Genomic DNA, 24,038 nt, shown 5'->3' on the forward strand with positions numbered 1-24,038 from the left:
CATACATACACTGTATATAGTGGCAAGTGTCATTTTTGGTTTCGGCCTGAAAAATTCTGAGCTGGAATGTGCGTTGTGGTGACAATTTCAGTGGCATCCCAAATAAATATCGGCCAACTAATTGATTATGAAAATAATTGTTGGTTGCAGCCCTAGCTGAATATTATTCATTTTCCTTCAGTTCTCCTATTTTTGGGCACGTCTTCAGCACAATAGGTTCTCCGTAAACAGTTAAGCCAGCCCCAAACTTACTACCCACCATTTTAGACTTCATTAACTTCCTCTCTGACTAAACCCACATTCAGGTCAATGGGGAATCTAAGACAAGGAGCCTGCTAAAATAATGATCAGGAAGAAGGGCAAGGAGTTGGGTAAAAAACAAAACACTAGATTCATGACACCACACATTTCAGTGCAAAATGTGATGAAGGAAAAGCTGTGGCTAGGACTTTCCTAATAGCACAACAGTCTCAAAAGTGATGAATATTCATCACATAGCAAAAAAAAAAAAAAATTGTAAAATTGAAGGTTACTGCTAAGTAATTGTTTGCATAACATTTTTTAGCAGTCAGGAATCCTAAATTTTCACAAAGCCATTATAGCACTTGAACTGTGCACCAAAGATCCTGCATGCAGGGCCAGATCTCCATCACAGGAGCCAGCAGGTGTACAATCTTAACAGTCTAATGCAAAATCTGAAACTGACTCCATGCAATAAATATTTTCCCATTTCACAGTATCATACACATAGTGGTGTAAACCCCAACACTGGCCATGATGTGCTGTTCTTGTGACTTGTTTTACTCTTATTTGCATTATCAATGGATCAAGGGATTATTAATTGGATTAAACACCATGTTTTTTTTAATTTCTTTGGAAAAACCAGTCCCGCAATCTTAAGGGTAGACATAAGAAATATAGGTACTACATTGCTGAATCAGCCATCGTATATATCCAGACTGACTTACTTATACAGTACATTTGTGAATGGTTATCACGTAAAAAATCACTTATTAAAAAAGATGTTCATTCCAGATTAGAGGAAGGTGGAAGGACCTCCAGCAGGCTTTTCACATGCACCATCTGCCCTTGTGGTTGATCGTTTCACAAATTCAGAGCTGTCCTGTGTACACTTCCAGTGTTATCACCTTAGACTACCAAACACATACTCCAAGGGTTGACACCATTTCTTGTGGTTTCAGGCCACAAAATACGGTGTGTTGTCACCTTACAATAGGAAATTAGGAGCGGAGGGCATTTCACCACTCTGACTGCCATTAGGCGGTCCCTTAAGACTCATCTTTTCAGGGAAGCCTATCCCACCTCGACCTAACCACTGAACTATCACTTTCTAAAACAATTCATCCCCACACAACGACCTCCTCATTTATCACTTGCCCCTCCCTTTTAGATTGTAAGCCCTCAAGGGCAGGGCCCTCCTTACCATCTTGCCTTGAATTGTATTGTGATTGTTATGTCTTCCTTATATTGTAAAGCGCTGCGCAAACTGTTCGCGCTATATAAATCCTGAATAATAATAATCCCAAACAATTACATTTCTAACGATTTTTCATATTTGAAAGCTCAACAGTTTTCTGGCTTTGATTCTTTTTTTTTCCTTCAATTAGCCAAGTGCTTTGAAAATGTTTTCCCTCAACCTTGTAAATGTCTGCAAGGGTCTTCAAGTTGAAAAGTAATAAAGGGGCAACCGCAGAGTAACAAAAATCAGGGTGTGCTTTAAAATACAAAAACTAAACTTACCTGAACTTTTTTTAAAGCAACAGGCACTCTATCCAAAAGACATCTGGCTCTGTATACTTCACTGAACTGGCCCCTGCCAATTTTCTTCTCAATTTGGAAATTGGCCAGCGTATTATACCCCATGTCTGGTCGGAGTGGCTTCTAAATACAAGAAAAATTTAAAAGTTAGGAACAAATTTGGGCAAATAAAATAAGAGCGAATAAGTAATCAGACACACTTTTGCTGTACCTTATTTCATTATATGAATCTACGGTGGAAAGGCAAATACAAATAGAGATTTAAAGTTTAAAATCCTCCTCAGCAAAGCAATAAATATGCAAATGAGTGATGGTGATTGCAAAAGAAAAATAGCAAATTGATTAACTTGATTCACCTTTTCCCACCAAATCAGCAGTTAAATATGTTAACAAAACCTGGATTTCCCACTGAAATATGGGAATTTCAGCTGTGCAGCACACAGGGCTTAATCCAATGAATGCCTTTTACAACGACAGTGGGCATTCAAGTTGCAAACCAGTCATTTACTGCGTTATAAATTAAATTTATCCATTTCAAAAAGTCAAGATTGTTGATCCATCGACTATGAAAATCAATGCATAGCAGTTGTCCAAAAAAATCTGACACTGTACCCCAGAAAATCTAATTATGCAATGGTTAAAAAAAGGTAAATGCCCTTAAAATGTCAAGTTCCAGTGACTGGAACAGACGAACCGTCTCAGGAATAAAGTATAATTTATACCGGTCAGTAAACATTATATTGTATTTTACTAACCAAAAACAAAGATCAAGGGTAAGATATGAAGTATCTGGTCAAGAGGATTTTACATTCAGATGAAGTGGCAGAACAGACAACAATCTCAGCCAGAGTTTTTGCCTGCACCAGACACGTGACACAAACAATCAAATTGCAGTTACGGACAGGAAGAAGAGAACCAATATCAGCTAGTGGTAGTCCATTCAGCTAAACCTGGATCCGTGTAGTGGTTGACAGTAAGCCATGGGAACAAAAGATGGATCATTAGCATATATAATTTAGAGAATTATGGGGAGAGTGAAATACATTCATGCCCATAATTAGAGAGCCGACGTGTGACACTGAAGCGGTCAAACGTCAGCGCTATTGATGGAGAACCGATGATCACATACCGCAGAAAGCTCAGTTCTCCATTCATTTCCCTGTAGAAAGCAGTGACTGTCAGTCACCAGTCACCGCAGGGATTCCCCCCTCTCCTCTCTGTTCCTCCAGCGCTGACTGGAGGGATGGACTGGGGAGGGGGCAGGCACATCACTCTGACAGCTGGCTCTGCCACTCTAATCAGTTGGGGCATGGTGGATAGCGACAGTATTGTCGGGATCTTTCCTGGCCACAGTGTGGCTTTGTGCTGTCAGCACATATCGGGCAATAGCCCGCTATATGCCGAGTTTTGGGTCACAGGAGGACATTAGTATATGTCCTCTTGTGACCCTAAAGAGAAGTATGGCAAAAAAAAAAAAAAGGTCAAAACGTTATACTACACACGCAAGCAGCAAGCAACAAGCGGACTGTAATACCACCCCCCAGGGGTGAACAAGGTCCTTGGACCACAGCTGTGGAAATGGCTTTAGAACGGGTATCAGATCGCAGCTCTACCTCCGATGCCCAAGGTTTTGATAAGGCCTGGAGAGAGCTGCTTCACATCATACCCCGTTTAGCACAAAGACTGCGTTCACCGTTAAGGTAGGTCTTCCGGGTGAAGCAGGAGGTTATGTTATGGTTTAGACTAGCAACTATTTTGAGGCCACGGATATATGATATCCCCCTGTGACACGGAAGACAGATTTATGTAGGCATATATCTATGATTTAGTATAAACGGTTACCAAGCATACAGGTGATTAGGCATTCGGTTCTGAGATAGGTTCATTTGCATTACACAGACAGTTGAGTAGGCATATAGAAATGCTATAGGTTAGGTTGTAATACAGCAGACAGTTGAGTAGGCATATAGAAATGCTATAGGTTAGGTTGTAATACAGCAGACAGTTGAGTAGGCATATAATAATGCTATAGGTTAGGTTGTAATACAGCAGACAGTTGAGTAGGCATATAATAATGCTATAGGTTAGGTTGTAATACAGCAGACAGTTGAGTAAGCATATAGCATAGGAAGTGCTGTGGATCTCCTTACCATAGCCCTATGGCTATGGTAGCAATACTTGCTGTTTGAGGCTCTGTATAGTGTGGAGGGATCTCAGCAATTTCTCCTTTAGCAGGTGGTTCCTGGAGTAGCAGGGCTGTCGGTTTGATCAGCGTCCTGCTTCAATAATAGTGGGACGCCGATCAAACGGCGGACCGCGGCTTTATGCCGACTACTCGAGTGAGTGGGCGGAGTCTTGCGGCACGCCTGCGCATTGTCACCGACGGACCCAGTGCGTGAGTGGGAGGAGTCTCGCGGTGCGCCTGCGCAGTTGCGCACACGGCTCGTCCCGTTGGCCGAGGGGCGATGCGAGTATCACACGGACAGGGGGCAGCAGTGTTAGCAGGAAGATCTACTAAGCCCTCGAGCAGATACACGAGTGTACACCACTATTGCATGACTGTTCAATTCTTTCTCCGTCATATATTTTACAGATAATACGGTACCACCAAGGTAAAAAGCCACATGGATTATGGCTTAGGGGGATTTTTAGTTTAACTACAAGTTGTCCTTTAAGTCTAGAATGATGTAACATTCACTTGCCTGAATACAAACATAAGCTGTTTTTACCAGTCTTCTAGGGAAAAATCTGTGTGCGTCAGTGAGCCTTGACAGATTATGGTTATGACCTCATCAAGAGTATTCTCTTCTTCAGAAGCAAAATAAAGTAGTCACTTTTTTATGTGTGCTTTACAGATTATCGTTTTGCAGGGATTAGGTAGTATATGTGACATTCAGGAGTCTAAAAATCTATAACCTTCATGTCTGACCCAGAAAATCCCGAATGTATTTATCTGGAAGCACCATCTCTGAACTCCTCTTGACAAATGTTGCATAGGACACACAACTGACAACATTTATAAACCTCAAACAGTTACCCTAAAATAATAGAAAACTGGGTAAAGGGTATTATCAATTATAACAGAGTATGACTGTGGCACTTAAAAAAATCATTTAATTTAAAAGTTTATAAAAAAAGGTATTGTTTACTGCTAGTGATAAAATACAAACACTTACAGTAAATCTGCCATACAACTACAGACATATGCAGGAAATTAATAAAAATGTTATTAGACAATTCATAGCGCTTTCCCCCACTTTGAGAACGCATTTGAACTTGACAAAGATTAGCGTGAGTCTCTAAGACACAGTGACAGCCGCATGCTGAGTCCAAACTCTGGCTAATATGTTTTGGCATGCGAGTTTGTAATCACACATTTACATATGCAATGACCTATATTTGCATGTCAGATCACACACTGTCTGGCTTGGTTAGGGCCAGGCGCCTCCCTGAGAGAGAAGACCAGAGTGGCTGTCCAAGGCCAGAGGGCCACGGGTTTGCTCTGTGAGATGGGGTAAATCTGCCTCTGTTGATTAGGCTGACGAGCCCTGAGCATTAGACACTTCATTAGAGGTAATCTGTTTAACAGTGGGCAGTGCATACAAACTTCACAGCCCAATTTTAGTGAATGTTCCCATCCGCTGCCTCCCCCACATTTCTTCCTTACAAAGGCCAGAAGGGTCACTGAATAACAGTCTTGTCACATCTGCACTGTCACAAGAATTGTAGAGTCAGATAGTTCTATACGGATGAATGTCTCATCTTGTAGTTGAATTGTAGCAATTTCCACAGAATAATTCCACTGAATGAGAAATATTTCCAATTAACTTTCTTCATGTCAAAGCATTTGAGTCACTGACAAATACTTTGTTTTCTGGGAAACGCATAACAGTCTAATTCTATGATTGTAAACATTTAGTGTAAATTATTTTATTTTATGTGAAGTTTAATAGCAGTTTTAATAAACAAACAAAAAAAATATATATGGCTCAGAGCACACCAGAGTGCACAAAAAACATACCTGCAGTTATTTTTTTTCTGAAATAGCACACCACAATACATAGTAGTGTTATTATGTTTTGTTGACATTCAGAATAATTGTCACTACAACATACCAACACCTTTACTCCAACACTAATACTCGATTAATCGAAGTTAATAATCGGCTAACTAATCGATTATGGAAATAATCGTTAGCTGCAGCCCTAGTTAATTGCGAACTACATTGGTCTGTGCATGATGGGCTAGTTGTAAGAGGATTGAACAAGGGTGAGATGTCTGCACAAAAAAAGTTGTTCAATGGTTGTAAGATGTATGCCACCTTTACTCTCCAAGACTCAGTGTAGGTAGCTGTCAGTACTGCTGTATTTCTCTTTAAGAATCAGTTACAATGCACTCCAGTTGGGGTGGCACAAAAAATATGTAGCACTTTGCTCTACCCTACGACCACTGGAGGATTTGTGGTCAAGTTGATTTGGTGCACACAGGAAGAATTAAGTTTGAAAATGCTTTACAGGCAGTAAGGCCTGGTTCACACCTGGGCGTTTTACAGCGCGTTCCTACGCGCTGTAAAATGCTCAACACGCGAAAACCAATAATTGCCTATGGGCATGGTTCCCACCTGGGAGTTTTACAGCTCGTAGGATACAGGAATACAGGAGCTTCTTTCGGGCATATTTGCCGAGCGTATCCATTAGGATACAGCCGGATAGCCGTCGGAAACGCGCTTTTGTCGCGCATTTCTTTTACCGCAAATCGCTGTAAAAACGCGTGGCAAATGCGCATATTCCGTACGTCCAGGTGTGAACCCAGCCTAAAGCTCATTGTGGTCTGCTAACTGACACGGGACAGGGTGTTTAATTTCCCTTTTCACCTGGACTTCAAGTTTAGGATATCAGTCACCTACAAGTGCAATTATCTGTGCATTGTTTTTGAAGGCTCATAGACTTGAATTGTCAAGAGCAATAAAGCACAAGCAATGTGTGGCACTGTAAGGTCTCGTTCACACCTAGGCGTATTGCATATGCGCGTTTGTCGCGCGTTTTTTTTACCGCGATTCGCGGTAAAAAAAGTTGTGCGACAAACGCGCGTTCCCGAAGGCTACTTGGCTGTATCCCAATGGAAACGCGCAACAAAACGGACCAAAGTAGTACCTGTACCTTTTCGGGCGTGGGCCGTTTTGTAGCGTGTTAGGGACGGGCGGAAATACGCCAAGGTGGGAACGAGACCATTGAATACAATGGGATTTATATTTTTGAGCGTTTTGTAGAGCGCTTGTCGAGCGTAGAGCGCTTGTCGAGCGTAGAACGCGCTACAAAACATTCAGGTGTGAACGAGGGCTAAAGCAGGAAAAAAAGCCTAGCAGGTTTGGCTATTCTCATGTACATGCATAATTACAAACTCTACACAGAAACTAGATTTTGAAGTTTTAAAACCCTTTGGGAGGTATAAAAAAAGAGAAGTAGATGGGCTGCTATTACTGTACTCCTCAAAATTCTAGTTGTCAGGTTTTTATGCTGATCCCTGTTTCCGCATGCGGGGACCACTGCACACGGGCAGATTCTCTCCTCCCTCTGCGATCTGTCCTCTTCTGCATCCTAAGAGGATCCCACTCCTGGACAGCCAGTAGGAAGTGTCCATGTCATACAGGCAGATTCGGGACTGGGTTGTCATGTGATCGTGGCTTTAGGCAAGTAAAAAGAGCATTTTTTTTCCATGCCATTAGAGATAGGGAGGGTATTGGAAGGGGGGCCAGGTTTTGCCCAGGATTAGGCTTTAACCACTTGCTGACCGGGGTGTTTATACCCCCTTCCTGTCCAGGCCATTTTTCAGTATTCAGCGCTGCACTACTTTGACTGACCTTTATTCCGTCATGCAATGCTGTACTGAAATAAATTTCATACCATTTTTTGGGGACAGATAGAGCTTTCTTTTGGTGGTATTTAATCACCACTACAGTTTTAGTTTTTTTTACTGTATAATAAAAAAAAAGGACAGAAAATTTTGAAAAAAAAACCTGTTCTCCCTACGTTATGATATAAAACATTTATTATTACCCAATTTTTTGGTAAAATATAAAAGGCGGGGTCACGTCGGGTAAATAGACACCAAACTAGGGCTGCAACAACTAATCAACATAATCGATTATAATCGATTATTGAAAAAGTTGTCAACTTTTTCAATCATCGATTAATCGGTCTCTGATTAGTTGGCCCTGTCCACGGCCCCACCCAAGCTGCGCGCCGCACCTCCTCTCCACCTCACGCTCGCAGATGCCAGACCCGCCCACCCGAATCCACACGCCGCACCTTCTCCCCGCCTCACGCTCACCGCCCGCCCACATCCACGATCGGCACAGGGACGCGGGGAGAAGAAGTAAGGAGGAGCAGGTGTGGGGGGGGATGACAGCCACCGATACAGGCCTGATCTCAAAAGCAAGTTGCTGGAAGCCTGCTCAGGTAAGCCTGCACTTTCCCTGCACTAGTAACAACTAAATACCCTCTCCACTGCCATCATTCTAAGCAAACGTGGCAGGAAGATAGGCCTGGGCCACAAAACTAGAACGGCTTCCTTGCCGGGTGAAGCCAGACAATCCCAATCGCAGAGGGAGGTGATTAACCACAAGAAATATCACCTTGTGGGTGAGTTTAGAGAAATATCTCTAATGCATTCAAACAGCAGTTTCTGAAGTGCAGAAAGATCCAGATTCAGGTCCCTTGGAGCTACCAGGGAACAGGTGGGGGAGCCATATAGGAGACCCCCTGTACAAAAGGTCTTAATCAGGTAGAGAGACCAGTGGTCAGAATATAGGATAGAAAGGGCAGAAACCTGATATTTGATAGAGCTAGGAGGCCAACACTGGTTCAGACCCAACTGCAGGTATGAATATTCATCCCACAGAGAAACTGCTTTGGTTGAACCCCCGAGACACACATCAAGTAAAATATGCCTTCTGTGTCTGATAGGCCTTTAGGGAGGTAGATTTCCTAGCCTTTACCATTTTAGGAATCTCAGATTCAGATATACACCTGTACCTCAGAACCTGGACTTCCACAGCAATACAGTAAAAGCTGACAGACATAAAGCAGGATAGCAAATCAGTCCTTGGGACAGAAGATTCAGACAATTTGCCAGTGCCAACAGAGTGTCTGCAAGGAGTCTTACCAGGTGAGTATACCACATCCTGGGCCAGCCTGGAGCAATGAGGACCACTGGAATACCTTTCCATCTGGAACCTGCAAAGCAGAGGAGGAGAAAAACATTTCCAGTTTGTTGTTAAACCTGGAAGGGAGGAATCAACATCCAGCATCCACCACCTGCAACACAAGTCCAGGAATACCTCCAGGTAAAAGGGACCACTTCGCTGGGTGCTAGCTGAGGATATCTGCCTGCCAACTGCCCATGTCTAAAATGTTCACAGAGGACAAGGCTGGGTCGTGATGTTCTGCTTAGGAGCAGATCTGTTCTAGTGCTCTTGCCGCAGTGAGATCACCGATTCCGCCCCGATGATTGATGGTTCAATGTTGCAGAGACAGACATTCCTAAACAACCAGGCCAGGGAAAACTTAATCCATGGCAACCAACTAATTGGTCTGTCCAGAGAGCGGATCGACTTGTCACATAGCAACAAAATGTCGCATTGCAGAGTTTTGGTGTAAAGGGGGGCTACCATGAGGCCCAGATTCCTGGACTAAGGTTTGAATTTGAGAGCAGAGTAGTTGAAATTTCTCCTTTGGAGAAATTCTGGCATGAGCTTGGTCCAAGACTAGACCTAGGTACTTCAAATGATAAGTCAGTTCCAGCAACAATTTCTAACGGTTCAAGATCCATCCAAACCGGTGTAAAAATTGGACAGTCAAGGTAACAACGTCCAACAGAGCCAGCGCCAACTGCACCCTCAACAAGAGTACAGCAGGGCTAGTACTGGAGCCAGCACCTTGGTGGAAAGTCAGAAGGTTTTGACCATGAACTGGTAGTGCAAGAGCCCCACAGGAAAGCATAGGAATCGCTGATAAGCTGGAAAGCTGGGGGCATGTAGGTAAGCATTCTGATGTACATAGAAGTCAGAAAGCCTCCCTGATGTTTACAGATTTCTGGGCCTGAATGAAGACATTTAGAGCTCCGACATCCAGAATATGGTGAATGCCCACTTCGGGCCTGGAAACAATAAAACAGATTGGAAAATCCCTGGAACGTTTTAGCAACATGAACTGGGCAGTAACAAAGGAAGGCTGGAGGTGAGAAACCTAGGAAGGAGGCAGGGAACAAAACTCCTGTTTGTAGCACAGGGATACCATGAGATGCAAGCTGTCTAAGGGTCTGCAACGTTTGACAAATCCCACCCGCCCCTCATTTTAGGAAGTGGGGACACACCTTCATGTAGAAGAATGCTTGTCTGAGAAGAGACTGAGTGTCAGTGCAAGTGGGTGGGGAACCAAGCTTGGAAGGTTTTGTTGCGGAAGTCTAGGGAGTGGAAAAACGCAAAGGATGTTTCCTAGAGAGTGAGAAGGCTGCAGTCTGTTCTTTAGGTTTCTTAAGCCAAGGAAGATGGGAGCTCTTGGCACCAGTAGCATCTTCTATCATGTTGCCAAGAGCTGGTCTGAAATACTTAGTCCCTCAAAGGACTTATGAATCAAACAATTTTTAAACTTGAGTTAGAGTCCAGCACTTCAGCTAAAGTGCTCTACACCAACATACTTGCACATGACACATGCGAAAAAGCAGACTGGAGGCTTCCATTAATCTACCACAGCTGAAATTCAATGTTACAGCCATCTGTTCCACACATTCTATAAATGATGGGTATTTTCACAAAATCAAATGAAGGCCCGGATCCACCAATGAAGACAGATTCCTAGAAAAGACCTTCCACCTGCTTATCAGTTAGGCCTTTAAAGACCGGTGTGTCCTCTAACAGAATAGTAAGCACCCAGTTTCAGCAGGACACTGTCGGATGCACATTGGGAATAGTCCACTTGTGTAAAAAATTCCTTCGGACAGTTGGAGTGTCCCTCCCTCTTATCCAGAATCATACATGTTGCTACCACATGACAGTAAGGCAACATACAGGGTCAGAGGCAAGATCTCAAATACTCAGAAAACCTGGATAGCTTGTAGCAGGTGATGGTCAGATGGCCAGATATTACCAGAATAATTGTAGGTGGGCAACAGGAATGCATAAAAGTTCCATGTGGATATTGCAAGCAGGAGCGGCAGCGGGGACATGCATCCCCGATGCAGTATGGCGGGAAAGAGCCCAGAGCAGGCAGGACACTCAACCCAGCAGATGACATCAGCACTCAGTCTCACAACATTAATCCTTTCCTCAGCAAAACCCCAGGAAATAATGGCACCCAGTGACTTAAGTAAAAGAGATGGTTCCCACAGCTTATCCCAAACATCCTACTCACTAAGAGTCTTCAGGGATAAAGCAAGCACTGGGGTTGCGACAGTGGCTCTGGGCCTGAAACATTCCACAGCTAACCTTTACAAGACCACTGTCTGGAAAACATCACATGAAACCCGATGCCTGCAAGCCAATTCCTGGCTATCAGGATCCAGGCAAGGTAGTCCCAAAGCCAGGCTGAGGAGGACCACACTAGATAGCTGCAATCAGAGACAACACCAGCAGCAACGTAGAGAGGAATCTTGAGAAATAAAAAAAAGTGTGCTACCAAAAAAATAGGTTACTCTTTAACACAGTAGAGTTAAAGGAAAGACATTTATCCTCCTAGAACACTAGGATGCTGGTAGCCGGAAAGGTATCCTGGGCTGGCCTACAGTTTGTTTCACAACTTAACGTATATGACCAAATGTGGTTACGATTTGATCATAACTTCCTCCCCAACACTAAAGTGAAAGGCCAGTCTGTGCCTAAGCAAACATTAACTACAGATACTGTTGGGAATAGACAACCCATTAAACGCAAAGTACCAGAAGAATGCCATCAAGCACCCAGTAGATAACAGAGCTGGTAGGATTTTAAAGTGCCAGTAAAACTCAACATTTGTTTCCCAGCAAGTTTGGCATCATGCCTGTTGCCTTTTCTGCAAATCTTTTTGCAGTTTCTGCCCCAGAGATTCTTCAGTTGGCTTTTGGACTGCTTATCTAATAGACCTAATGTGCAACCCAGGAGCTCACATGGCAGGTTGACAACGCTGATGATAATTGTAAGGCAGTGGCTTAACTTTGTTAGTCTACAACAGGAAGTAAGGTCACTGGCAGGATCTCGAGAAAAAAAGAAAATTTTGAAACTGATTTGTAAAAAAACGAAACTCCAGGATAAGCAAATCTCGTTTAAAAGACAAGAGGCATGTGTATTCTAACTTGAATGTTGGTGTGCTTTGCATTATTCTTCCAGATCTGTGAAGTGATCCAAAGTTAAACTTTGCCTCTGAGCAGTGGCTTCCTGCAAAATATTGGTCACGGCTGCTCTCTCTTTGTACAGGATGACTGGTCTTGTATCTGCTCCCCTGCAGTTTTGTGCCGGCAGCCAGAGCTTTTCTCTCTACACTGGCTAAGTGCGGCAAAGTAATGATATCAAAAATACTTTACAAAGTGATAACTGGGTTTTCAAAGGCATTCAGCGCACACAAAGTGGATTTATATCCTTTGTGGCTACTGAGGAATATATTAGAAGTGTTGGTGCCTGTAGTTTAGAAAAACTATATATAGTGAGGCATGATGCCAAAAATAATGAAAAACTGATTTTAGGTGGTTTAGAAACTTTAAAACTGAACTTTGGGACTCTCTTCTTCAGGTCAGAAGCAATACTGCATCGAAAGCTTGTCCTTTGTATATTTTGTTAGTCCAATAAGAAAGGTATCATTGCACACTGCAATACTACGTTTTTGTTTTTTTTGACGTCTTGTCTACAGGACTAATACAGCTTACCCATTTATATTGCACTACGATGGAAGATAACGAATCCAGCCGCTTAAAGAAGCAAGTATTCAAGTTGAAGTGTATTGCTTCTGACCTGAAGAGAGGTTCACTCTCAAAAGCTTGTCTTTCATATATTTTGTTAGTCCAAAAAGAAAAAGGCATCATTGCACACTGCAATACCACATTTTTGTTAGAAAATGTGTCATCCCGACTTGATTCCTCAGAGACCGGGGACGTTTCATACTGTTCACACTGTAGGTTCCTGGGCCCAGAAGCATCCAAAAGATCGACGTGGTTTAGTATTGGTGGAGCAGGGAGAAGTGATGCCAGCTGCAGGAAAGAGTGGCCAATGGAAGAAAAAGTTCAGCGCATGCACAGTAAGAGTAAGGCCTGATTCACACCTAGGCGTTTTACAGCGTGTTCCTACGCCCTGTAAAGCGCTCAACATGTGAAAACCAATGATTGCCTATGGGCATGGTTCCCACCTGGGCGTTTTACAGCACGTAGGAACGCGCTGCAAAACACCCTACGCCCAAAGAAGTACAGGAGCTTCTTTGGGGCATTTTGCCGCGTGTTTACATTGGTATTCCCGAGTGTGGATGGGGGTTAACAAAGCGGTAACCTCGAGCCACACTCGGGAATACAGCGTACAGGTCTTACCTTGTCCGCGATCCCCGATGTGTCCTGCGGCGGCTGCTGACTTCCGTCCCTTGCGAGCGGCCGCGTCGCAGGGGGTGGAGCCGGCAAGAAGTTTAAAAGTGAAACAAAAAAAAATATTTTTATTTTTAAATAGAGAAAATAAAGGGGGGGGGAGGAAAATCATACCGCCAGCGAAAAGCGGGTTTCACTGAATGGAAAAATGCGCTAAAAAAAAACGCGAAACAAACAAGCTGAAAAAATACGCTTAGGTGTGAACCCAGCCTAAGGCTTGGGAAGAAGAGGCAGAGCAGGCAAACAACCTGTGGAAGACCCTGTGACAGAATGTTTAATAGTGCAGCACACACTCTGCACTTGTCTTAGGTCTCTGAAGAGATGACTTGCTGCACTCCTTACCAGATATCCCCAGTAAGATATGATTGGGTGCTTGTAGTGACCACGAATGGCACGGTTAGCAACAAAGCTTGTCACTAGCACACCGAATTAACGTTGAATTCAAAAAAGTAAAATTTATTGACAAATTTTGTCACTCAGACAAGCACTTTCGGGGGCCGCGCAGGGTCCCTTCATCGGCTCCATAATGACAATGCAGGTTCAAACATACAAGTAATGAAAATGGGCGACCCATCCCCTCCCCCTGACGTCATAATTCCACCATTAACAGTTTCAAAATAATAAAACAATCACAAAAAACAATCCTAAAATGTAATAATCTATTACTGCTTGGTCCAAGATGGAAGAGAACATAAGTGATCTGATTATACAATTACCAGTAATGGGATGGAATGATTGATCAAGAAGAAAAGTGTGCCGCTGTCACAGCAGTTAGAGCCGACAGCCGCTCGTTGTCATGGTGATAGGACGCTGGACATGGACAGGAACATTCCAATGCACGCAGGTCCTCCCCACCAGCGCCTACACCGTGTGGGGAAGTGGGCTGGGCACTAGACCCACCTGTCAGCTCAAGCAAAGCCCGGCCATTTCTGAGTCTGATGAAGTGCTTGTCTGAGAATCCAATAAATGGACTTTTTTTATGTTATTGTTAATTCGGTGTGCTGGTGAGACATCTCTATCAAGCTTCGTCTTAGGCCTCTTTCACACATGCTGATCAGGAGGGGATCCGTGCACAGATCTGTTACCTTATGAGTTTATGTCAAATCTTCATAAGACATATGTATATAGTTTTATTTCTTGTTTTAAACATTTCACCTGAGGTGGGGGTAGCTAGGAGGTAAATAAAGTCTTTGTTGTGCTTATCACTGTGGAGGGGAGTGGCAGGCCCAATGAATTGCAAATAGGGTCATTGTCCAGCCCAGGCATGTCCGAATAATTGCATAGAGAGGGGCGTGGAGTTGTAAAGAGGGTCTTGGAAACCCTCCAATCTCCATTAGGCCTTGGGAGTCAACCAATGGGAGACTTGCCATGCATCCCTATAGACACCAGGGGTATATTAATGATTGAGGAAAGAAGCTAGCGCTCTTTTACCAGAATGGGGCCCTCACGTGACGATTAATGGGTAACTATACATATAATCTTTCCCCCACTTAACTGTATGTCTGTTTGTCTGTTAGATACCAATGTCTGGGTATTTGGCATGTTTAAATCTTTTCTTTGTATGTTGTAGTTAAATAGATTGTTGGTTCATTGTATTTAAGTCTTGATACTATATACCAATAAATTCTGTTATTGTGTTGAGCTCAAAAATCTCATGAATGAATCCTTAGAATCTCATACCTGTAAGTGTGAATGCTTATATAGCAGATCATAACTTGAAATAGTAATTCAGGTAACAGATCCCCCTCCTAATCAGAGCAGAATGGAGTGAATGTCACCGCATGTGTCCTTTTACATCAGGCTTACCCCCGATCCGGAACGATCATGTCCGCTGAAATGGATCTCTGATACGTTTGTTTTTTTTGGACCTGGCCGGAGTCGGAGATAACAAGTGTAAACGGAGACTAAAGGTGCCCATACACCTTACGATTATCGGACGAAACGTTTCGTCCGATGATCGCATAGTCGTACGATTTTCGAACGGCAGCCCCATCCTGCCCCGATGATCGCAAAATTAATTTAGCCGTAATTAACGAAAAGCACCTGGACGAAATGCGGTAATTGATTTGCCGTATTTTCGTTAGCGCAAGCGCAGTGTAGATCGTACGACTTTTGATGGACGGAAACGCCAGCAACCTTACGACAATCGTACGATCTAGCAAAGTTTTCAAACATGCTTGACCGTCAAAAGTCGTACGATTGTACAGTAACGTTGGTCGGACACTGCTATGCACACATACGATTATCGGACGAAAAGTCGATCGCATACGAAAATCGTCCGATAATCGTAAGGTGTATGGGCACCTTAACGTTAGGCATCAGATCTGGCCCGCCAAAGAAACTGATCGGACCACCCGTGTAAAAGTGGGTTTGCTCAGTCTTCAGCTGAGGAAATGTGCAATAATGTAAGACTTTATGTAAAGTCTCAGAAATCTTTCTTTAAAAGGACTTCATGTTATATAGTTTGAATACCATGTCAAAGATATATTATTTACCATTGCAAAAGAACATATTCCGCACTCCTTTTTTTAAAAATTTTCAGAAAAAAAAACCCGCCGTCCACTCGTTTTTTGTCTTTTTTTTACAATGGTCGGACGGCAAGGGGTTAAGGAGAAATGGGCACAACAGTACTCTAGGCTCCAGAGGAGGGAACAAGGTTCAGACTTACTGTGACTGTGGTCCTGGAGCAGGATGTTAGACACAAACTCTAACCTGGCTTCACCTGTCACTAGGAGGCATAGCCCTAGAGGGGTTTTTAAGGATAGGGCTCCAGCAGCTGATGGACCATGGCCCTGGACCTGCATAACACCCTGCAACTAACTCAACGTGATGCACCACGTGCCAAGGCGAGTGCTCACTTGGGTTCCAAAGCCTAAAGCAACAGTACAGACCGGCCCCAGGAATGCCTCCAGGCTGAGTTTAGGGATCATTGATCGGGAAAGGTTCAGAAAAGGGTGAAGCTTCAAAAAAGAAATATCAAAGCATAAGAGGTGGTAAGCTTCCCTCAATAGAGAGAAATGTCCATTACCTAAGGACACGAGCAAACAGCTGAGGCTTGCTGGGAGAGGGATTGTTTGTAAGCGGGGTGTCACTGCAGCTACTTTTTTTTTTTTGTCAGTGACTAATCACCTGAAGGTAGCTGCATATAACCCAGGGCTTAAGACTAAAGATCAAAACTCAAGCAGACAAAATCTGAAGCAGCTGTGCACAGCAACCAATCAGCTTCTCGCTTTCAAATCTTAACTGGTGAAGAGAGAAGCCGATTAGTTGCCATGGGCAACTGCTCCAGTTTTGATACAGTGAGGAAAATAATTATTTGATTCCCTGGCAGATTTTGTACGTTTTCCCCCTTACAAAGAAATGAAAGGTCTATAATTTATCTGATAGGTGTATTTTAAATGATAGAGACAGAATATCAACCAAAAATTCAGAAAAAAAAAAAACCACATAATACAAATGTTATAAATTGAGTTGTAGCTCAGTGAGTAAAATATTTCATCCCCTACCAACTACCAATAATTCTGGCTCCTACAGACTGGCTATGTGGTACACAGATTAGTCCTGTCAATTAAAAAAGGTGCTCCTAACGACAACTCGTTATGTATATAAAAGACACCTGTCTACAGAATCTCTTTCTTCCATTCAAACCTCACCACCATGGGCACGACCAAAGAGCTGTTAAAGGATGTTAGGGACAAGATTGCAGATCTGCACAAGGCTAGAATGGGCTACAAGACTATCAAGAAGCTTGATGAGAAGGAAACAACTGTTTGAGTGATTATTTGCAAATGGAATACAAAATAACCATCAAATCACCCTCGGTCTGGAGCTCCATGCAAGATTTTGCCTCATGGGGTTAGGATGATCATGAGAAAAGTGAGGGATCAGCCCAGAACTACACGGGAGGAGCTTTTGAATTTTTCTCAAGGCAGTTGGGGCCACAGTCCCCAAACAAACCATTGGTAACACAATACACCGCCACAGATTGAGATCCTGCAGCACCCGCAAGGTCCCTCTCCTCAAGAAGGCACATGTACAGGCCCGTCTGAAGTTTGCCAATGAACATCTAAATGATTCAGAGAAGGATTGTGAGAAAAAGTGATGCGGTCAGATGAGACCAAAATTGAGCTCTTTGGCATTAACTTGACTCGCTGTGTTTGGAGGAAGAAAAATGCTGACTATGACCCCAAGAACACCATCCCTATAGTCAAGTATGGAGGTGGAAACATTATGCTTTGGGGCTGTTTCTCTGCTAAAGGTAAGAGCTGACTTTGCCGCATTGAGGGACCAATGGATGGGGCCATGTTTTGTAAAATCTTGGATGAGAACCTCCTTCCCTCAGCCAGAACACTGAAGATGGGTCGTGGATGGGTCTTTCAGCATTACAATTACCTAAAACATACCGCCAAGGCAACAAAGCAGTGGCTCAAGAAGCAGCAAATTAAGGTCATGGAGTGGCCTAGCCAGTCTCCAGACCTAAATCCTATAGAACATTTACAATAGTACTTATTTTACTCACTGAACTGCAACTCAATTTATAACATTTGTATCAAGTGTTTTTTCTGGATTTTTGGATGATATTCTGTCTCCATCATTTAAAATACACCTATGATAAACAAATTATAGACCTTTCATTTCTTTGCAAGTGGGAGAACTTACATAATCTGCAAGGGATCAAATATTTGCCACACTGTAAATTCCCCTCCCTGTGTCTTGTAATGTGCAATTAAGAAAGGTAATTTTGAAATAACGCTTTGATAAATGAAGCAGATCAAAAGGTTCAGTCCATATTACTATCTGCTTTAGGTTCAAACTGGAGAGAGTTAAACCAAACGTCTTATCAAATAAAACTGATTTTTAGAGTACAACTTATTAGTGAAATTGTCCTTCATAGCTTCCCAATCAGTGTCCCAGCGGTGCAACATACTTACCGTTAGCCCTGCTCTGGAGATAGGCAGTGTGCATTGCCTGGTGCAACACAACCTACTGTTGTAAAAAGTACCAATAGGGTTGCAAGTCCACTGTGCTAGACTGCACATCGAAGATCTCCAGAGTGGCACTGAGGGCATTTAACACCATTGTGAAGGAGGTGTACAGGAGCTATAAAAAGGAATATTACTATCTGCTTTAGGTTCAAACTGGAGAGAGTTAAACCAAACCAAATGTCTTATCAAATAAAACTGATTTTTAGAGTACAACTTATTTATTAGTGAAATTGTCCTTCATAGCTTCCCAATCAGTGTCCCAGCGGTGCAACATACTTACCGTTAGCCCTGCTCTGGAGATAGGCAGTGTGCATTGCCTGGTGCAACACAACCTACTGTTGTAAAAAGTACCAATAGGGTTGCAAGTCCACTGTGCTAGACTGCACATCGAAGATCTCCAGAGTGGCACTGAGGGCATTTAACACCATTGTGAAGGAGGTGTACAGGAGCTATAAAAAGGACAATATCACTAAAGTAAAGTCGCCCATTCAGAAATATTTATCTTTATAGTGACCTTGTCACTACAGGGTCATTTTACACAAGACGCCTGTAAAAACAAAAGCTTTTTATAAGTACTTTTCCAGAGGCCCATGTATCGAAAAACAGGCCCATCTTCACTCACAAGACAGTGAAAGTATTTGACCGTCAGTGGTTGAAAACGTGCCACCCCTGCGGTTCCTCTCACTGGCTAGAACATCCAGCAGTGATGTATAAGTCGGTGGGAGGAACCACTGTGGTAGGAGAGGGCAAGTATTTTACACCTACAGGAGTAGAATACTTGTAATGGCTGGAGAGGCTGCATTTTTTTAATGGAAGGGCTGCCGGAGGAACCGTTAGCCCTGCTCTGGAGATAGGCAGTGTGCATTGCCTGGTGCAACACAACCTACTGTTTGATTTAACATCAAAGACATTAACGAATATTCCGTTACATGTGTAAATATATAGGCATGCATATAGTCAGATGACAGCACAGTCACAGAACAATATGGCATGTTTCATACCTGTGGCTGGAACTGGGGCACTGGTGGTCCCTGCATGGCCTGACACTGATCTTCCATTATCTTAGATGCACAAGCACCTCACAGCTCTGGAATACAACATAAACAATAATGCAGCTATAACACAGAGAAAAGATATAACTAAACAACCTTTCATAATTCCAGAAAATGAATTAAAAGAAAGTCTTGTATTTATGTGCATCCATATTTTCGTAATGTAGATTTCCAATTTCACAGCCAGATTAGGATAAACACCTGTTTTAAATTAGTCACATGTTCCCATTCACACAGAATAAGCTAAAAGGAATATTTAAAAAATGCTTATTGCAGTTTAAATTAATTTTACTTGGGTTAGGGTTTCTCGAGTTAAAATTTCTACTTGCTTCTCTTCATTTGTGATCTTAGTAGGTGCTGTGATGGGTGAGGGATTAAAGGATTACAAATCTGGCTTCTGCATTCAAATGTTAACACAGTCCTTACACTTCAGTCCTAAATATTGCTATAAGGACAGATCACTGTCAAAGTGCTCAGAAAAACATGGAATCGGCCATGCCGCAAAACATCTAAAAAAAAAAAATATTTCCTACCTTTTTTAAAGTATATGTTTCAGATATGCTGTGTAAATAGGAACACATAGCAAATATATTTGATCAAGTTTAACTGCAAAAGTGAAAATACACTTTAAAAAGTTGGTATTTGCACAGGCACACCTCACACCAGTCACCCACCCAGGAGACAAAAATCTGCTAATAGGACACTGAATCACTTAAAAAGGAGAACTATGAGGTGAGTGCTTTTCACTCACCTCATAGTTCTAGCCGACCTGCGACAATGAGACTGTCACAGGTCGGCTCAGTAGATCGGGAGGTGAGCGAACACATACCGGCGTTCGCTCACCTCCCGATCCTGTCACGGCTCTCTGCAGTGACAGGGGAGGGGCTGGATTCCCCCCTCGCCGCTCCGATCGCCAGCGCTGACTGGCAGAACGGACGGGGGAGGGGCTGGATTCCCCCCTCGCCGCTCCGATCGCCAGCGCTGACTGGCGGAACGGGCGGGGGAGGGTACAGCTGGCTCTGCCTCTAGATAGGCAGAGCCAGCTGTCAGTCACGCAGCTGGGCGGATCCAGACATAATTGTCGGGATCCGCTTCTGCTGCGGCGTCTTAAGGTGCCCATACACCTTACGATTATCGTACGATAATCGTATGCGATCGACTTTTCGTACGACAACCGTAACGTGTGAATAGAGTGCCCGACCGACATTACTGTACAATCGTACGACTTTTGACGGTAAAGCATGTTTGAAAACGTTGGTCGATTGTACGATGTTCGCATGGTTGGTGGCGTTTCCGTCCGTCAAAAGTCGTACGATCTACACTGCGCAAGCGCAAACGAAAATTGCGGTCAATTACCGCAAGTCGTCCAGATGGGTTTTTTTAACTACCGCTGATTGAACCTTTAGATAATCGGGGCTGGATGAAGAGTTTCGTCCGATAATCGTAAGGTGTATGGGCACCTTTAGTATACCGCGAGCAGCAGCTCGCGGTATACTGCGGCGTCTCAGTATACCGCGAGCTACAGCTCGCGGTATACTGAGCCTAGGGTGAACGGAGGACGCTAGTTTGTGTCCTCCCATTACCCTAAGGAGAACTATGGGGAAAAGCCTTAACCCCATATTTCTCCTTTAAGTGGTTAACCATCTATTTTGCATGCATGACTTCAGTACATTTAGGAGGCATGGTTACATTAATGTAATTAAATTACATTAATTTAATACCAGCTAGTTAAATTATTAGGTGCAGAAAGAAGTTTAGACTTCCTTCTCATTAAGCTCAACCTGTTCAACCACAGACATGTCAGGGAAACCAGGTAAATCCCCAATGAAAATTAAAACAGTATGACAACACATACAAGTGTTGATAGTGGATTGTTTTACTGGAGTTGCATAGAAGTCATATGTGTATTACTGACAATTTCAATGGTTTACAGGCATGCTTAGCACAGACAGTCTGGCTAGACAATTTTTTAACCAATTCAGGACCAGAGCAATGTTTCCATACTTTCTTGCTTTAACCATAATCCTTTTTTCCCCGTCATCTCTCTTTTCAGAATTATTTTTTGTTCATATATAAAAATAAACAGGGCTATCATTTAAAAGGAACTGCATCATACTAAAAAATAATTATGAATGTCAATGAATAGCCATAAGCCCTCATTCACACTGAGTAGGACTACAACTAACGATTATTTTCATAGTCATTAGTTGGCTGATTATTTTTTCAAATCGGATTTAAAAAAATTAAATACAATTTTTTAGTTAAAATAAAATACACAAATGGAGTGCCACAAAAATAAAAAGTTTACTTCAGAATAAAACTGCATGCACAATTTCTGCAATCACGCTGGAACGCAGGGCATTGTGGTACCGTGCGTTCCAATGCAGGCGATCGCACTGCAGGTGGGAAGAGTGTTTGCACGCATTTGCAGGAGGGTGGGGGGGGACTTTACTTTTTTTTTGTATTTTTACATTTTATTTACCTTTATTTTTTTAATTTTTTGGGTTAATTTTATTGCTATCACATGGTGGGGCTCAAAAGCCCCCTATGTGATAGCACATTGGAGATGACAAGTTCTCTTTAAAAGGCGACATAAGGGTTCTAGTAGACCCCGTGTCACCTTTCCACATCTAAGGAGCTATTAAAATGACACATGGCTTGAAAAGCTTCGGCCAGGGAGAAAGAGAAAATTCTCCTTCAGGTCCTCCTCTGCTGATTGACAGCCGGCAGGTGCAATAGACAGCCTGTTTTGGCTGTCTATTGCAAACTGGCCATTGCACACATCCACTGCCTCGGAGCCTCTCTGACCCGTCAACCAGTGCCGGACCTGACCCGCCCTCCTCTCTTGGCCCCGACACCTGACAGCCTGTGTCTTCTCCGCTGCCCGCTGCCTGTGCTGATACAGGCGGAGGAAAACAAGTATTTTGTGAAAATGGAATTACCAGCTCAAATCTGGCCCTCTCTCCAACCCTACCCCCCTCTTCCCGCTATACTTCCCTTTTAGCAACGGTCCTTCCCCTCCACAGACATGACTCCCAGAGGCAGAGACATAGATTTGCAGTTTCAGCACCGCTGGAGTGTCAAGGTTATCTAGCCCTACTCTACAGTACAACTATCAGAAGTGTTTAAAATATAAAGCCACGTGTTATGTACATGTTCCCCCAAATGTCCTCTGCTCTAGAGCATGTGCCACCATTATTTTTGCAAGAAACAGCTTTTATCACTCCCTGTAACATTATTGCCAGGCTTGTAAAATTCTTGGTCACTTAATACAGTGTGTGAGAAGACTCTCGGGAATCAAGGAAGCAGCATTGCTTTGCTAGGAAAATGAATGTATGTAGGTGTAGTGGGGAAAAGTTGGGGTCTGTAGTCAGGACTGAAAACACTGATTTGGATTGTCAAGTTGACACTGTGTTGTCGGCTCAAACAGGAAGCAAAGCACACACTGGGTTTCAGTATTTTTCCCGTGCAGCATGAAAATTGGAACATGTTTATGTATTGCACCAATTTACTAAATATGACTGCATTTTGCACTGACATACATTCACTTTATTGTATTTTAATCATCTCTTTTGGTAACCACACACAAATGTTAAATGCAGGTTATTAGTGATATCCTCCAAGGTTCACACATTTTTCAGACACAATTCAAAGAGATGTGAATGATGGGTGAAAGCATTAATAAATGGACCCAATACTAAAGCCTTAAATTATCCAGCATTTGAATGTAGGTTATGAACATACATATGATTGTTTACCCTCCCAAATCAAAACAGGTGGCCCCGAAATTGTTTCTGCTTAAAAACACAATATCAAAGCAATCAGTACCTTTATGCAAGGTGTTTAATAACTTGAAAATAGGCGATAACCAAAAACAGTTATCTCCAGATGACTGCCAAGGCAGAAAATATGCACCTTTGTCAGTGTATTTCTTTTATTAAAAAGCAACATGCTGGTGGAAAGCAATAGCTTTGCGAAAGCAGGGCTGGAAAAAAAATTAAAAGGAGACCACTAGTTACCGTACCTAAAAACTTACAGCTGGCATCTAACATTTCATAAAGCGGACCGTTACCTATATCTTTACAAAAACGAACACACCTTTAGAAATGTTTAGTAATGACAATCTACAAACACATACATCTAGATAACTGCTGGCTTTGTATACCTTATTTCTCCTTCTTTCAGAGTATTCTGCCAGTGGCCATGTTAATGAAGGGCAGATTACTAGAGCTCCATTTACTTCCTGGATTTCTGGCACATGTGACTAGGACGTGTAACCATGCACATCTCACGGGAGGAAAATGCCTTTCCCCGCAACGCTCTGCTGATGTAACCTTCCCAGGATGCAACGCTTTGGCATTACATCATTTGTGCCAGAACTGGACCAGGAAGTAGATTGAACTCTTTTTGTAAGTAAATGAAAAACAAGATGTAAGAGGTTTTTCAATCAGCTGCATGCTGTGATTTTTACTAAAAGGGGTAAAGGTTCACTTCAACCTTTTCCACAGGAAGCAGTAGTTTGTTTCCAATTTCTTAATAAATGAACAATTGTTTTGGGTACATTTTATTTTACTTTCATTTTTAAGTTAACAGTTTTCTCTTTAAATGCATTTTTTTTTTTTTTAAA

The 24,038-nt window shown here is 42.8% G+C and overlaps 1 protein-coding gene across 1 annotated transcript in view; it reads right to left on the bottom strand.

Annotated features, from left to right (window-relative positions):
* Nucleotides 1-24,038, bottom strand: part of NEK7 (NIMA related kinase 7) — a 92,944-nt gene that overhangs the window by 57,463 nt on the left and 11,443 nt on the right. Inside the window, exons 2-3 of the mRNA XM_018564551.1 lie at nucleotides 19,361-19,446; nucleotides 1,762-1,902 (exon numbers count right to left, since the gene is read on the bottom strand). Of these exons, the coding sequence (XP_018420053.1) occupies nucleotides 1,762-1,902; nucleotides 19,361-19,417 (198 nt within the window). The 5' untranslated portion in view covers nucleotides 19,418-19,446. The remainder of the gene's footprint in view (nucleotides 1-1,761; nucleotides 1,903-19,360; nucleotides 19,447-24,038) is intronic.

The sequence above is a fragment of the Nanorana parkeri genome, unplaced genomic scaffold (assembly GCF_000935625.1).
Source record: "Nanorana parkeri isolate BGI_ZX_2015 unplaced genomic scaffold, ASM93562v1 scaffold759, whole genome shotgun sequence".
NCBI classification, from domain to species: Eukaryota; Metazoa; Chordata; class Amphibia; order Anura; family Dicroglossidae; genus Nanorana; species Nanorana parkeri.